The sequence below is a fragment of the Dipodomys merriami genome, unplaced genomic scaffold (genome assembly GCF_024711535.1).
Source record: "Dipodomys merriami isolate MVZ:Mamm:240054 unplaced genomic scaffold, mDipMer1.0.p SCAF_16, whole genome shotgun sequence".
Classification (NCBI taxonomy): domain Eukaryota; kingdom Metazoa; phylum Chordata; class Mammalia; order Rodentia; family Heteromyidae; genus Dipodomys; species Dipodomys merriami.
This window is the reverse complement of record NW_027202937.1, coordinates 31,253,513-31,270,091: the sequence shown is the minus strand read 5'-3', so window position 1 is coordinate 31,270,091 and position 16,579 is coordinate 31,253,513. Positions and strand designations below refer to the sequence as shown.

Here is a 16,579-nt window from a genome sequence, read left to right as displayed (position 1 = left end):
GATCAATCTAGAATGCACTCACTTATGTGTGAAAAAGGACAAAACCTGTTGAAATTAAACCTATATCTAATCTCTATTCATTTATTCAATTTAGGTCATTTGGGACAGATAATTCATTAATCTTACACTATGAGAAGTCTTGGAAATCTATGTGCCCAATTCCTTACTTTTTACAGGTTTGACTTAAGAGCCAGAGATTTCCTGGCACTGCTACACTGTACTAACTCAGGGTAGATTGTGAAGGGAAATCCTAGGAACTTAGTATGAGTTGCTGTCTTTTCCTTCCACTGAACAGAAAATAAGTGAAAAGTACTTCTAGGGCAATATGAAGTAAAAATATTTGAAAAAAAAAAGAAAATACTTTCAACTTATTTACTTCTATGTCAAAACTAAGATCACCAGGTACATCTTAGAGAAGTTTTGAAGCTCATTTTTATTTAGAACTGATCAATATTTGAAATGAATGTCTTAATTACCAGATGGAGAATGATATAACATTTGTGACACTGGTATTCAAAATTCACATCAAGTACAAAAGTAACATTTAAGCATAATAGATCTAGGGATGCACTTGCCTAGCATATACAAGGCCTAGGGTTCAATCTACCACATGGCAAAGAGAATAACATTAGATAAATGCTTTTAGAGAGATTAAATGTCAAATATCATGGATATTTAATATCATGGATATCCCTTGATTAAATACCAAGGAAAGACAGCTACTGAGGTATATCTTGCTGAAAAACATTTTTCTCTTTGTATCTGCCCTTCCTAGTATGTCTCAGGGGCAACAAAGAAACATACTCAGTTTTTTAGACCAAAAGATGTATAATTTATAGAAGCATCTCCAACAGCACTACGAACACTATCCTTCAGATATACATGCAGGTAATATTCATTAATTTGGAAAGAAAATTCAATTGCAGAGAGTAAGTGCTCAGAAAAATGAGTGTATTTCCTCATATACCTAGTGGGCACAAAGGTCAGTACCTCCCTGCCAACTCCCAGAAATACAAATTAACATAAGCAAGAGGAGCCTCTTTTGTTGCCCTCTCTAAGATCTGTGACACTGCTCCTTTGTCATCTTGCAGGAAGATCTGCATGAGCACTGGTGTCAACTCTGATTATTTGAAAGAACAAGCTAAGCAGTGAGGCATCAAAAGGTTGCCACTGAAGGGTCCTCCAGTGATTGCTTGTCAAGAAAAGCACAATTGAGCTGCAACCTTCAGATCTGTGGGGGAGATTCTGAGCAAACATTTCTTAAATAAGGTGGCTGAACTTTAACATTTTCAGAGAGGTTTTTCTTTTTCTTTTCAAGGCAGAGTTTTTTTTTTTTTGAGAAAGGATAAAGGCGCCTCGTCTCTAGAAATCAAACTATTTGTGAGCCTACAGAGGGTGCTACCTTCTAATAAGAGTTTAAACAAACACTTATGAAAAGGAAACACATGTCTTGCTGCCTTCCCTCATCTTCAGTGTCTTGTTTGCCTTTTGTGAGGTACAGCAGCCCACAGTGTGAATCCTCTTCTGAGAGCTGGCTCTCAAGTGAGAAAAGATGCAGGCGGCCCTCCTCTTAATTGTGTGTCCGTGGAGAACCACTCAAACATGCCAAAACCTCAATTTTCTCAGTTACAAGAGAAGGACAATAGTGTCTCACAGACTGCCTTTGTGAGAAAAGAGATGATGTATCTTACAGCTTAACAGAGTGGTATAAGACAGCAATGCTGACATACATCATTGGAACATCAACTTCACCACCCGCTTCCTCATCAAATACAATTGTCTCTATGAATGTGCTAAGTTAGGAAAAGAAATGACTCACCCAGATCATGAAGTAATGTTGCTCTGAGCTGAGATCAGCTGTTGTGCAGACCTCTGCCTATGAGACAAAGGTACTTTCTGTAGCAGATTTAATAGTAAATTCTTCAATGAATTCTACAGTGAACTATGGTGGTAACTAGGAAGAATGGAGGAATACAATGGAGATTCCCTGGTGCAATTCCTGCAGAAGTTTTCTACATATGGTATTAACACAGCCTTATAAGCTTTTCTGCATATGAGAATATGCTACATAACTACTGTAGTACACAAAAGTAGCAGAAGCAAAGGAGACTTCTAGAAAGGAAATGGAAACTTGTATTCATGTCAATCTTGGAGGCATCACACAAATTTAATGGACAATATCTAATCAAATGAGAGACATCCCTTTGATAGAGATGGATCACTGTGGGAATGTTACTGCCCCAGACTTGAACATTCACTGAAATTCCTAGGAAAAGCAAATAGGAAGAAAATTACTTTAGGATTCTTGTGTGAAGAGGTCTTTTTATAGCTGCAGAGGAGCTATATATTGAACAGACTAAAAAACTGAATGTCAAACCCAGGCCTGGCTATAAAACTAAACAACCTTTCTCATTGCCCTGCTTTCTTAAACTTCAAAAGGGGGCTAGGGAATTTTTCACTCATATTGAAAAATTCCATATATCAAAAAGATACAGGGTTCACTTAAGATCCAATTCTGCTCATTGTATATAAATGTGTGTTGCCTTCCAGAGGGCTTTTATTCAAGTTCAAGAATAATACTCACATCTCTAGTACCACTGACTGCTTTATTATCTTTTAAACACAGGTCAGTCCTTTGATCTAAGCTTAGTTGATCTATATAGGCACAAGTGAAAGCAGAGCTAGGATATGATTGTTAAACTCTAATTCTAGTCTATTAAATATGAGAATAGATGTTACCTAGACCAAAAGAGACAAATGAAAAAGGTAAGGTTTTGATGAAACCTCAATTCTATTCCAATTCTGTGTCCAAAGACATTATAAAGTCAATTCGTATTATGTGGCACAGAGTAAATATTTGATAAATACCTAGGGAAGGAAACCATGAGTGTAGAACTGAAAAATAAAAAGTGTAATTGATTGCTAAGAAGCTAGTCAGAAATAAGAAGTCTAAGCAAGAAGAAACCAGTACTAGCATTCAGGAGTGGTTAAATCCTTCAAAGGGGACTTCTGAAGTATATCAAGACAACAGAACTTTGCTGACAAGCCCCCTCAAGTGAGGTATTTGATCTCTGTGTTCATTCAGTTAGTCCACAGATACTTAACTGAGTATTAGCTCTAGGCAGAGCTGACCTACATATAGTGAATACTAATCAGAGCAAGCACTTGTGTAGGGCTTACTATATGCCAACATCTTTTCAAGAGCTTTAAAATAGTAACTTACTTGATTCTCACCATAATCCTGTTATCCTTACTTGCTTTTTTCCGTTAGGCACTGAGAGGTTAAATATTGTGGTCAAGGTCATATAGGTGGCCAGCAAAGTGAGAACTAGCAGAACTAAGCAGGTTGAGTCCTAGAACCCCCTCCTGCTCTTACTCATAAGGTCAGTTCTGTCATGGCCCTAACTGTCTTATCAATGATAGGAAAAAAGAAGGCATTGAAGAGAATTATACTAGGCATTGCTAAGTGCTGTCATGAACAATGGGAGGGTAGCTGTTTTAGATCATAAGATCCAAGGCAATCTAGGGAGGGATCCCTTGGGCAGAGGAGATAAAGGCTAAGAAGGGAACAAACAGAGTATGAAAGAGGGCAAGAAGGTAATGGGAGCAATGTGAGTAGTTGAGGGTCTCAGAGGACCTCATGGACACATCAGATTTTGTTGTCAGAGTGCTATGAAGCTCCTGGAGGGAAGAAGGAGAGAGATGCTTTGAGTTGATTCTTTCTTTGGAAAAAGATCAATCTTATAATGTGAGAACGGAACAAGGGACACAGGGAGGCAAGTGAGGTGGCAACTATACTATACTACTATGGTGTGAGAGAATACCTGACTCTACCTTACTTCAGGCCTTTGGTTCACAGCCAATTCATACTCGCATGTATTGAACTGGCTTGGGAGTACACCATGTTTCACCTTCTGGCTATCTGAATGGTTGCTTTACTTTGGGATGACTTGGCCTGACAGTAAATAAGCAGAAGTCAACCAGCTGCTAAAGTATGTCAGGTAAGTTTTCTGAAGGGATGAGAATGCTGACTTTTGTCAAGCCTCTGTGAGGAGGAGATGACATGCTGTATTCCATTAGGTTATGGTAGAAGTGGTGGCCTTGTAAGTATTGTAGGCAACTAGCATATTTCATAATAGGAAGATACAGTTGCCAATATGTCCTGAGGAGGGTGCCCTCATGCTGCTGCTCTAGTCTGCTTTCAGTACAGATTATGACTCTCTAGTATGTATTCAGTAGAGATATACTGTGGATTGGTCCAGTTCCCTCCCCTGTACTCCCCCCTCCCACCCCCAGGAGTTGGGGACGGGACACAAGAGCCTTTGTGTATGTGAGGTAAGCATGTTTCCATTAAACTACACCTCCAATTCTGATCTTTATATTTTAAGAACAGAGCATTCCAAATCAAGAAGTAACACAGATAACAAGACATAACACAAGAAATAGTGGCATAGATTATTTACAGGCCCTTTTTTAAAGCATTTTATTCTGAACACTTTCATACTAAAGATAAAAACCAGCCTGTTTTGGAAATAGTTGCCAATATCTGCACAGAGAAAGTACTAACAAATGGAATTTGAATTTATGTAAAATACACACTCAAGCTGCTTGCTTTTCTAAGTTGTACTGCTAAGGGATCCCAAAAATTTAACTACTGGTGAAAATGCAATCATTATAGCGTTTTCCAAGTGGAAAATTGGCAACTCTCATTTAATGGACAGATTAGTTTTTTTCTGATTTTCCCATTTCTTTTCATGCCTTAGGTTAACCATCATTTCCTAAACCTGTTGAAATGAATGGGACTTATTCTATTGTGAGGAAAGTATGGAACTCAAGGATTCTCAGAATCTGAAATATAAAACTATGTTCCATTATGTAGGCTATAATACCATATTTAATCTTGATATAAAATACAAACTAAAGCTTTTCATATTGTTTTGTGTTTGAATTCCTTTTTGAGTCATGTATGAAGGTGGGTCAGGGAAAGAATAGATCTGAAGTAATCTCAACCAATCAGGAATCTCCCAAAGTGCCAAAAATTCCCATTATAAAATATGGTAGAACTTTGAAAATAATAATGGGTTTCACCTCTGCACTTCCTTCCTTTCTTCTTCTTCTTTTTTTTTTTTTTTTTTTGGTTAGTTGTGGGGCTTGAACTCTGGGCCTGGGCGCTGTCCTTCAGCTCTTCAGCTAAAGGCTAGCACTCTACCACCTGAGCCACAGAGCCACTTCTGGTTTTCTGGTGGTTAATTGGAGATAAGAGTCTCACTGACTTTCCTGCCTGGTCTAGCTTTGAACTTGATCATCAGCTCTCAGCCTCCTTAGTAGCTAGGATGACAGGTGTGAGCCACTGGTGCCCGGCTCACCTAAACAAATTTGTTGTAATTAAGAGAGAAAAACAGTTGAAAAAGGAAATGGAGCTTATGGTATAACAACAGTGAAAAGAACTGTTTTCTTAGAGGGTAAGTAAACCAATGCTATAGGTTGACATTGAAATCCCTACCACCTGAGAGACCATGCTGCCATATGCTCCAGCTCAGATCAAGTTCATCTGTGGTACTCGTACAGAGTGAAAACAAAACATCTTCCAGGGGCTTTATGTAGCATCATGCAGCTGTGTTTTGTATCATACATACTAGGATATACCTTCCATGTGCACTAATTGTGGCTCATCACCCTTTCTGTTCATCCTGAATTGTGATGAAAAATACTAGGAAAAGGAGGATATATTTATACTCTGGCATATGTCCACACATGCTTGTAAAATATATCTTATAGACTAAGATTAAAAACGGTTAAAGTTTTTCACACTAAAAACCTCCACATTTCATAAATCATGAGAGCTCAGCTTTTCAGAAGGATCAGTCCTTGAAAATAGAAAGCTGGTAATTTTCATGTCATCCTTGAGTTTGATAATATAAGTTCACCTTGCTATGTCTGCATTAGGAAAAAGGACAGAATTTCATGATCCTGAAGTGTAAATCATAAACATCAAAAGCAGTGATGTCCAACCAAGGAGAAAATGTCAAAGTTGAAGGCTCTAAATGAAAAACAGTGAAACTCACTGAGGAATCTTACCTGTCGACGGATTAGTCCAAGGTCTCTTTTGGCTTTATTCACTAGAGCTTGAATTTCTACAGGATCCTTTACATTTTTATTTTCTCTAAAGGCATCTCTTATCCTCCTGACAGCATACGTTCTAAATGAATTCAAAGAAAAAAAAAGGTGTCAGCATGTCTAAGGATATGCTTTTAAGTCAATTTAAAAGGTTTTCCTCTAGAGTTAATTGTAGAGTATTCCGTAGTACATAATACAGTTTTAATTTGCTCATGGAACAGATCAATCTATTACTATTCTAGGATGACTAAGCAAATAGATTTAGAACAATAAATCTACCCCCAACAAGTCACGTACAAATGGCAAACTACTACTATGTTCCTTAGATTACTAAGTCTTTAGAGTTATTCATGTCTGGCTTTCCTCCTTTAACATGGATAACTGAATCTTACTGTACAGAGACAAATCAAGAAGTCAGAGGTTAAATGATGCAGAGGTTAAATGATATACATGGGCCAGAATACTGATCAGTTTTTCAACCCCAGTTCCATCTTACCATCCTTAGGTTCTGCTTTCTCTGTATAAAAGGTAAAGCTGTGGTCCACATCAGGATGATACAAGTAAAAATGTGGAATTCTGCCAAGTTGCTTTTTCTCTATTGTACACACACATGCCTCTATTCATTTACTTCCCCCATACCAAAAAAGCCAAGGGCAATGCTGTGGCTTGCATCCTATGCCAGCTTCTTAACATAGGGACAGGTTCTTTAGCTGTTAAAGATGCCTACTACACTCAAGTAAGATGGAAGGATTAGGCTTTATTATGTGAGTCTGGATTTTGGCACAAAGCTTGGTACTTAGACTCAGCAATGAAAGTTATTCTTTCTTTTATCATTCTGGATTTACCTGAATGCAATCAGTATTCTCCTCCCTCATGTCATGGCCTCACCTTTGTCGGTGACATCCTTAGGGTCACTCCATTTCCTATAGAAAGGAGTGATCTGAGCATTTAGCCACACGGAACAATCAACAGCTCTTCACCAGACATGCTCCAACACTCAGCCAGCCATGGCTTAATACCCACATACCGACCATCTACTTCGTATTGAACAAGAGACTGATCTAAGGAGCAGGGCTCAAGATGGACATACCAGGCATCATTTTCTTTACTCCTTTTATGATCTCAGATTGCTCTGCCTTTTAACTTTCAACTCTAGCTAAAGAATCCATGAACATTACTAGACCATTTAGCAAAGGAATGAAAAAACAGAATATCAGGAGTTGAAGGTGGGATGTTGGGAAATGTGTATAGACTGTGAAATCTTATAGTACAAATTATGTTCCAGATACAGTTGTAAGTAAAAAAAAATTACATTTAAATGCAAATGTCAGTATTTTCTTTTATTTGTATTCAAAAGCAAGAGTAAAACTACATCTTGTAACATTAGGAGTCATAATGGAGAAGGCAAAGTTTAGGAACTTGTCCTTGTAGAAGCTCTGCTCTTAACTATGTTGGAACCAGCCAGAGGATTCATAGAGGAGAGTGCCTCAGTATCAATCTTAGGGGCTGTAATGATTGGAAAGGGACCACAGGATAACTTAAATGGGACTCATTTGCTTATATAGGGACATGAGAAAGATTGCCAAGAGAATGAGATTCTTTTTTTTGTCAAGGTACTAATCTAACAAGATCTTAGATGATAGACAGTAAGCACACAGCAATTTCTGGTGTACTTTCTTGCACAGTATCTTTGTTCTTCTCAGCCAGTCACTCTAAAAGCTCTAAGACAGCTTTTCCCTGCATGGTGACAGGAGCAGAGAAAAGACAAAGTAATTTAACTGTATATTTTTATCCATAAGAAAAATTGTTTTTATAAGCTTAACTGATCTTTGGGAATCATCTTTATTATTATTATTTGTACATTTTTATTGTAAAAATGTTGTATAGAGGGGTTACAGATGTGAGCAAGGTAATAAATACATTTCCTACTGAGCATTGTTGCCTCCTCCTTTGTTTGCCCCCTACCATCCCTTTCTTCCCTCTGCCCCCCACCTCCCAACCAAAGTTGTAAAGCTCATTTTCAAGTAGCTAAAAGTATTACATGAAACAGAAAAGCTCAAATTCCTATTAACGTTTAAGAAAATTACAGTACAAAATTCTCAAATTCCTATTAACGTTTAAGAAATAACAGTATAACATTTTCAATAATTATCAGTTGAGTATAAGGTCCAAGTTCAGAATATTTTGATCTACATTTTTTTCGTGTGTGTGTGTGTGTGTGTGTGTGTGTGTGTGTGTGTGTGTGTGTGTGTGTGTGTGTGTGTGTGTGTGTGTGTGTGTGTGTGTGTGTGTGTGTGTGTGTGTGTGTGTGTGTGTGTGTGTGTGTGTGTGTGTGTGTGTGTGTGTGTGTGTGTGTGTGTGTGTGTGTGTGTGTGTGTGTGTTCCTAAGGCTTGCTTTCAGGATCTTGGCACAGTCCTTCTGTTTCTTTCTCTGGCTCTTAGGTAGTTTTCTGGAGGGCTTCATGGACTTTTTTGCCAGAGCTAGTTTCAAACCATCATCCTCAGATCTCACCCTCCTGAGTAGCTAGGATTACAGGCAAGAGCCACCAGCGTCTAGCACTCTGCATTCTTATTTGTCTCCCCTGCTCTCCTAAGTCCTTTCCTAAGCAGATTGGCTCGAAATCCTGGAACTACACGTGTTGAAATCAATCAGGAGTCCTAGTTGTTCTGAGTGTTTGAAATGAATGATACAATGGTCCTCTTCAGATCTTGTACCTTTTACCTCACAGGGTTCTATTCTTTGCTGCTGAAGACATTTCACTGTCACCGAACCACAGAGCTACTACTGTATAGTGCTCACTGTATTTCTCATCATGTTAATTAACTTCAAATGACACAATTCTGAAAAGGTGAATACAAAGGTAGGTAAATCCTTTTTGTGGGAGGGCTAACAACTAAGTACTTTGATCCTGCCCTTGCTCCTGCCCCATTTTTATCATTGGCCTCCTTTTTGCTAGCTATTGAAGTAAACTATTTATCCTCAAACACATTCTGACTTTAAGCCTCTTGACTTTATCGTTGAGCAAGAATATTTCAAAGAAAAATGTGCAGATACTATAAGGAAAAGGTCAGCCAGCTGGTATGCAATTCCTTGTAAGGAGATCTTCATAGAAGCAAGATGTTGATTAAATAAGGCATGAAACACACATAACACATTAAATACATGTACCTTAGCCTAGCTCTTTGTTGAAGGTCATCGTTAGTTTATTTCAGCACAAATGAGGACATGGTTGAAATTCCAGGCAGAGCAAAACAAAAACACAAATTCAGAAAAGGAGAACAGGGCCAAATAGGAAGAAGCAGCCTGCATCGACAGAGCAGTTAAGGCCATGCTTGCTCTCCACCCTCCTGAAACCTAGTGCTTCTTTGAGCTAGAGATTCTCATAGGACTTCTTTTCCTTCCCCAGACTTAGCCTTTTACTCTACCAAAAGATCTCAAGTGTCCACAGGTTCATGTAGCTGTCTATTCTGTCTATCCTTCACTGGCCAGTCTTGCAAGGCTAAAACTTTTCTGAGATTGCTCCACTCACCCAAGCTTCCCAGCAGCAAAGCATCACAGCAGGTAGTAATGAAAGTGCCTGAAGTCTTGCCTTACTATCTCTCCCTCCAGAACAGCTGCAGACCAAATGCAGGCCATAATCAAAGCCTCCAGCAATTGGATGCTCATTTTTGGCTTTACCATCCCAACTGTGATTTGTCCAGTTTATGTAATGCCTCTTGTTCCTGCCATTCTTCATCATCTCAAAGACTAGCTTCTCTGCTTAACCATCCTGTAAACAATCCTGTAAACAATATATATGCCTATTTTTGCTTGTCTCCAAGCATCCTCAAACAAGTATCCAGGGGAAAAACAAACAAACACACTAGCCTGACCCTTTCTAGGGAAAACTCTTGTCTACTTTTAACTGCTTTGAAGGATATGACCTCCTTCTTGCCTTGACTGAAATGTGTCTTGCTCGTGAGGATAGTGCTGCCTTCAATTTTTCAGAGAAATTTCTAAGGACTGCATGCTGGTGTGTTGTTGCATCTGCTGCTTCCAAATTATCAGTGACCCATACAAATCCTTGAGGTCATCCCATGATTAGACCATGTAGTATGCCTCTGTGATACTTTTATTCTGTTTACCTGTCCAGGTTTAGTCTCAAGCTTTAATATCCAAGGGCACTTACTTCGAACACAGATCACTAATTTTAAATAATTAAGAACTATCACAACTTTTAGTCAGATGTACACACATCTGTAGATGTGGGCAGTATAGTGGACAGTATAGATGTAGACATATCTATACTGCCAGCACTTTTGAGACTTGTGGCAGTTCAAGGCCAGCCTGGGTTATGGTTGAGTTCGAAGCATGAGAATGAAGATTTTAATAAGTTTTTTTTTTTTTTTTGGGTCCGGTCGTGGGGCCTGAACTCTGGGCCTGGGCACTGTCCCTCAGCTCTTCAGCTCAAGGTTAGTGCTCTACCACTTGAGCCACAGCGCCACTTCTGGCTTTTTTTTTGCTTATGTGGTGCTGAGGAATCGAACCCAGGGCCTTGAGCATGCAAGGCAAGCGCTCTACCACTGAGCCACCTTCCCAGCCCGATTTTAGTAAGTTTTTAAGATCATCAAGTCTTATAATGAGCTAAATGATTTGCAATCTTTAATCTTAATAATTTTTTCTTTGTGCTAGGTATGGAACTTTGGACCTTGTGAACGCTTAGCACATGCTACATCCCCATTGAAGTATACCTTAACCCCATCCTTTGCAGTCTTTTTTTTTGAGCCACAGTGCCACTTCTAGTTTTCTGGTGGTTTATTGGGAGATAAAGGGTCTCACAGACTTTTCCTGCCTGGGCTGGCTTTGAACTGCGATCCTCAGATCTCAGCCTCCTGAGTAGCTAGGATAACAGGTGTGAGTCACCAGCTCCTGGCTTCCTTTGCAACCTTTAACTGAGGAATAGATATCTACTAGGTAGAGGGTTTCACATTTACCCAGTTTCTACTCTTGATTGTTTTATTAATCTTCTGGTGGGTTTATATTTTTCTGTTACTCTGGGTATGTGGACTTCTCTTTAATAAAATCTCTGCTAGTAATTTTGTTTCCAAAGTGTCAACTATCAAATATATGCCACCAGCATCCAGTATTTCTCTAGCCCAGACCTCCCTTTCACTTTTATTTATAAGCAATCAAATGTTTTTAAAATTTTATTTTAAAGGTCAATCTCTTGAAGAATAATTTATATGTAATAAGATGTGCTGTTTCAAAGCATTTTGACATGTAGGCCTGGGGAAAAGCCATACCAATCACTTTGAGTGGTTTATTTGGTTTTTCATCTTTGCATTAGATCTCATCCTCTACCAGACCTGAGGCCAAAGCTCCATTCTTCTCCACTGTGTGGCTGCCATAGTAATGGCAGAAAAAGCTTCTAGTGTTTCCTTTTTTTCTCGAGTGAATATTAGTTGTGAATTCCATAATCATTGCCTTTCAGAGCTTATCCAGCCTGTGTGCTGCAATCCCCTTGTCATTTGATTCTTTCTATCTTATTCTTTGTTATATTTTCTTTGTTTATTATTGGTTTTTCTTTTGGTCCTGGGACTTGAACTCAGGGCATAGGCGTTGTCCCTGGGCTATTTTGCTCAAGGATAGTTAGTGTTCTATTACTTTGAGCCACAGCTGCATTTCTGATTTTCTGGTGGCAAATTGGAGGTAAGAGTCTCATGGATTTTCCTGCCTGGGCTGGCTTGGAGCCATGATCCTAGATCTTATCCTCCTGCGTAGCCAGGATTCCAGGTGCACTCAGCATTCTCTTTCCTTTATAATGCATTTTTTTCCTTTGTACAGAAATTGGGATTCTGAATTCTAGATTTGTCACCGGTCTCTCTTTGTAGAATTGCTACCCCTCAGAAGCAAAATTTCCTTCAAGCCTTCAAAGAGCTCAACCTCTCTAGAATGACCTAGCTCTGAGGCTGAATTACTTCCTCCTTCCTCTGTTTTTCTAGAACTGATGGTCCTCATCAGTATCTGTCTTTTGTGAGACAACACAAAACTGGGTAAATCAGCCAGCCTATGACTTGCCTTTGGGTGATGAACACAAGCGGGCTACATCTGGCAAAAGTATATTGGGTGCAGTCGGAATGTTTTTGTTTTTTTTTTAAAATAATGGAGACAGTGCCCCAAATCAAAACAGACTAAAATGTTAAGGAACACGTACATAGTTGAAACAAGTAAAAATTAGCAGTGAATTACAAAAAGCAGAATTCAAAAATCCATAATATTGACAAAAGGTTGCTGAGAAATATGCAAGAAAAAATTAACCTTCGGAATAAGGCAAAGGTATCTAACTTACAAATAATAAGTGTAACAAACCAAATTATATAGATAATTAAACTTAGAAGGAAATGTCCCAGAAGTGCTTATAAAAAATTGAGAAGACTCATTAACAACTAGAGGACAATGCTAATATATTTACTCATAAAACCTGAACATCAAGGTTAGAGAAAAAAGTACTTTAAAGCGAAGAGAGCCCTTTAAGCAGATGTCATTAAGTTAAATACAGATAACAGTATCCTCAGATGCATATTTTCGAATCATCAAAGAAAAAGACTGCTTTCCACAGGCATTTGAAGGATAGTTTTGATGGATCAAAAGAATAACAACTTATGGTATGGATACTTAAACTGAGTACTGTGCTAGTATTTGATATACCTTAGTTGATTTGATTCTTGCACACTAAGTCTCAGAGGGATTTCAAAAACTTAGTGCAAGATAAAATGTTTAGCAAGTGATAGAGCAGGGTTCCAAACGCATCTGAGTATAGTTAGGTATTTTTCAGCACTAAGCTACTATTCTTCCCCCAGAGGACAACAGACTCCATCCAATCTTCCATAATAAACATTAGGTTTTAGTCAATTTTCTAGTCATTTGAAAAGGCATTAAAAATCTTGTCTGTGGCATTGCCAAGCTTTAAAAGGTCATCTTATCTGTTAGCACAACTTCAAGTGTTCCTACAAATAGTTCGAGTGCTAGGCATGTCTAACAGAAGACAAGTGGATAAAAGTCTTAGAAGGAAAGAACTATATATAAGCACTAAGAACAAGTAAAATAATTACATTTTATTGTTTAGCAAAGGATGGCTGTGACCAGTGGAGGTTTATGGAAGGGGTGAACTAACCATGAGAATTTTTTTTTTTGGTCGGTCATGGATCTTGAACTCTGGGCCTGGGCACTGTCCTTCAGCTCTTCAGCTCAAGGCTAGCGGTCTACCACTTGAGCCACAGTGCCACTTCCAGTTTTCTGGTGGTTAACTGGAGATAAGAGTCTTATGGACTTTCTTGCCAAGGCTGGCTTTTAACCACGATTCTCAGATCTCAGCCTCCTGAGTAGGTAGGATTACAGCCGTGAGTCACCGGCGCCCGGCTTGAGAAGTTCTGCTTTTTAGGATCACAGTTTTGAACTTAATAAACCTACTACCTACTTTCCCGTTTAACATTACCTAGTAACAGTACATATATATTAAAGGGAAGACAGTATCCAGTTGTTTGATGGTCAAATTCATTAGCATGAATGAAACACTGAACTCTGCTGACGCCTGCTCATCCCTTCCACATGGGCCAGTCACTCCAGCCAGCAAGGTCAGCTGTCTCTATATCAAAACTCAGTTACTGTATATTAATATGCAGTACAGATAAATCAAATGAAAGATATTAAGACCAAGGTAAATGAACGACTAAGAAGCTTAAAATAATCATTCACAAAGAATGATTAAATTTAGGAGGACAGAGGTATGAATGTTCATCCTCAGTCATAATCAAGGAAATACAGATTTCAACAAGGCATCCCTCTCCCTCCCCCCACCCCTCTCTCTCTTTGGCAGTCCTGGGGCTTGAACTCAGGGCCTGAGCTTCTTTTGCTCAAGGCTAGCACTCTACTACTTGAGCCACAGTGCCACTTTTGTTTTTTTCTGTTTATGTGATACTGAGGAATCCAACCCAGGGCTTCATGCATGCTAAAGCAAGTACTCTACCATTAAGCCACATTCCCAGTCCCATCCACTTCTATCCAAGTAACAGCATTTTTTTTTTTTTTCAAAAGCAAAGGTACTCCCTTGCTGGTGGGAGAATGGGCTAGTATTTCCTGTGGTAAAACAACATAGCAGTAGGCAAAAGTATTCATAATCTCTTACCTATGAGCCCCACTTTCAGCAATGTATCCTACAGAAAAAATATGGAATGTTTACAAAGATATACAGATTGATATTCATAATCAATTATAAGCATTAAAAATAGAAATAACCTCACTGGGGCTGGGAAGGTAGCTTAGTGGTAGAGCGCTTGCCTTGCATGCATGAGGCCCTGGGTTTGATTCCTCAGCACCACATAGGCAGGAAAAAAAACCCGGAAGTGGCGCTGTGGCTCAAGTGGTAGAGCACTAGCCTTGAGGTGAAGAGCTGAGGGACAGCACCCAGGCCCAGAGTTCAGGCCCATGACCGGACCCCCCGCCACCCCCCAAAAAAGAAAGAACCTAACTGCTCAACACTGGAGAAATGAACACATAAATTTAAAGGTATATTATATATCTTTTAAGCTTTAAAGTCTCCAAAAATTTTGAAGTTACAACTACAAAATTCCAATGTTTAAAAGCTGTGGTGAAAAACATTTCCTTCTTATTCCTGTCCCTTATAACCCAGTTCTCTTTAAATACAGTTAGTGGTTGCTTATGTTTCCCAGAGATAAGAGATTCATATTAAAATTTCTGTATTTATGTTTTTCACCAAATGGTGGTATTTGTTAGTATTTTTCAGTTAACTATCTCACTGTTCAGTTGATATCAATACAACTAGAACTGATAAACTTTTAAAAATTAGAATTCATTTAGACAGTTCTTTAGTAACAAATACCCGGGTTGTTTCCAATCTTGCTCTAACAATGTTGTAATCAATATTCCTGTTTACTGTACTATCACATATTCATAGATTTGTGGGACCAATTCTTAGCAGTGGAGTTGGTCATAGAATATAAATTGTTACAACACTGATAAAATACTCTGAATATTCTCCCCATGGAGACTTTAATCAACCCATGCCTCCACCAGAAATGTGTACATGACTGTTTCTCTAACATCTTTGCTACTACAATGAATCCAATTTTCATCTCTTTGCTAATCTAATCAGTGAAAATACTTCATTTTACTTTTATTTCCTTATTATGAATGATGCTGACCACATTTTTACAAGTTGAAAGTCATTTGTATTCTTTTATATATTTTGCTTTTGTCTTATTAGTTACTGGTTTCTGACTTGTAAGGCCTATTTAAAGACGTTTCCTGGAAGCTAGCCCTTTGTGGAAGATGAATGATTCCTCTGGTTTGTTATTACTTGGCTCTGTTCATATTGTGTGTGTTTTTGTCAGTTATATATTAGAAATATATACAAATCTCTGGGATGTAGTCAAAGTCATACATAGATGAAAATTAATGGCTAAATTATTTTTATTAATAAAATACTAGCTAATTTCCGTACAGTCTAGAAAAATAAGAGTGTCCTCATGAGAAAATACAAAAGTATATAGAAGATTTGTTAAAAGTGAGAAAAATATTAGTGGCATTAATTTAAACAACTGAAGGATTAATTTTTTAACTTGTTATATTATTTGCCTTACATATTAAAAATAAAATTACAAAATAAAAAGTGTGAAGAGGTTTGGAAGTTTGAAAAGAGGGGTTGAAAAGAAATGGGGTAAACAGACTCTAGAATTTGTCTAAAATGAGAAAGAGCCATTTGAGATTGGAAACATTCAGAATGGTAGAATTATAGTGCTAAACAGATGTGCCACTGGTGAGGTTTTTTCAGCTGTGTTTGGTTTCCTACAGGTACAAGTTTTGAGGGAAAGGTGTAACAAAAGGGCAAGGAGGGAGAGAAGAACTCTTTCCAGGAACTCCAAGAGAGCAGTGCTAGAAATTTTTACCACCACAATGACAAATTTCTTAAATCCACAGTTCTTTGTATATAGAATATCCACCAACTCAGCTCTGTTTGAAAAATCAAAATCGAAATCTAAATGTTCAATAAAAACTGACAAAATGATAAGTTAAGGTTGGGGATTAGCTTAGTGGCACAGTACATGCTTACCATGCACAAGGCCTTGGGTTCTCCTCAGCACAGCCCTCCTCCCCCAAACCAATCAACCAACCAACCAACCAACCAACCAACCAACCAACCAACCAACCAACCAACCAACCAACCGAAAAGGCCCTGAGAAATTATGCTAAGTTAATGAAATGTCTGTTAAAACAATAAAATTTTGCAAATAAGAAAAATTACATGCAAATGAGGAAAAGTATAGTGAAATATGACAGACTTCTGTGTAATTGTAGACTTTAGAAAAGGTCCTATGAAGATTATTTTAACTAATATCCTCTTAAAAATTAATGAAAAAAAAAGTACACACCATCCTTAGCAGATGCTATTCTCTGTCCCTAAAG

At 38.2% G+C, this 16,579-nt stretch overlaps 1 protein-coding gene across 2 annotated transcripts in view; it reads right to left on the bottom strand.

Moving 5' to 3' along the window:
* Lyrm4 (LYR motif containing 4) overlaps positions 1-16,579 on the bottom strand; it is a 110,501-nt gene that overhangs the window by 70,808 nt on the left and 23,114 nt on the right. For both annotated transcript variants that reach the window (XM_070024641.1, XM_070024640.1), the window contains one exon: positions 6,079-6,199. In XM_070024641.1, the coding sequence (XP_069880742.1) occupies positions 6,079-6,199 (121 nt within the window). The remainder of the gene's footprint in view (positions 1-6,078; positions 6,200-16,579) is intronic.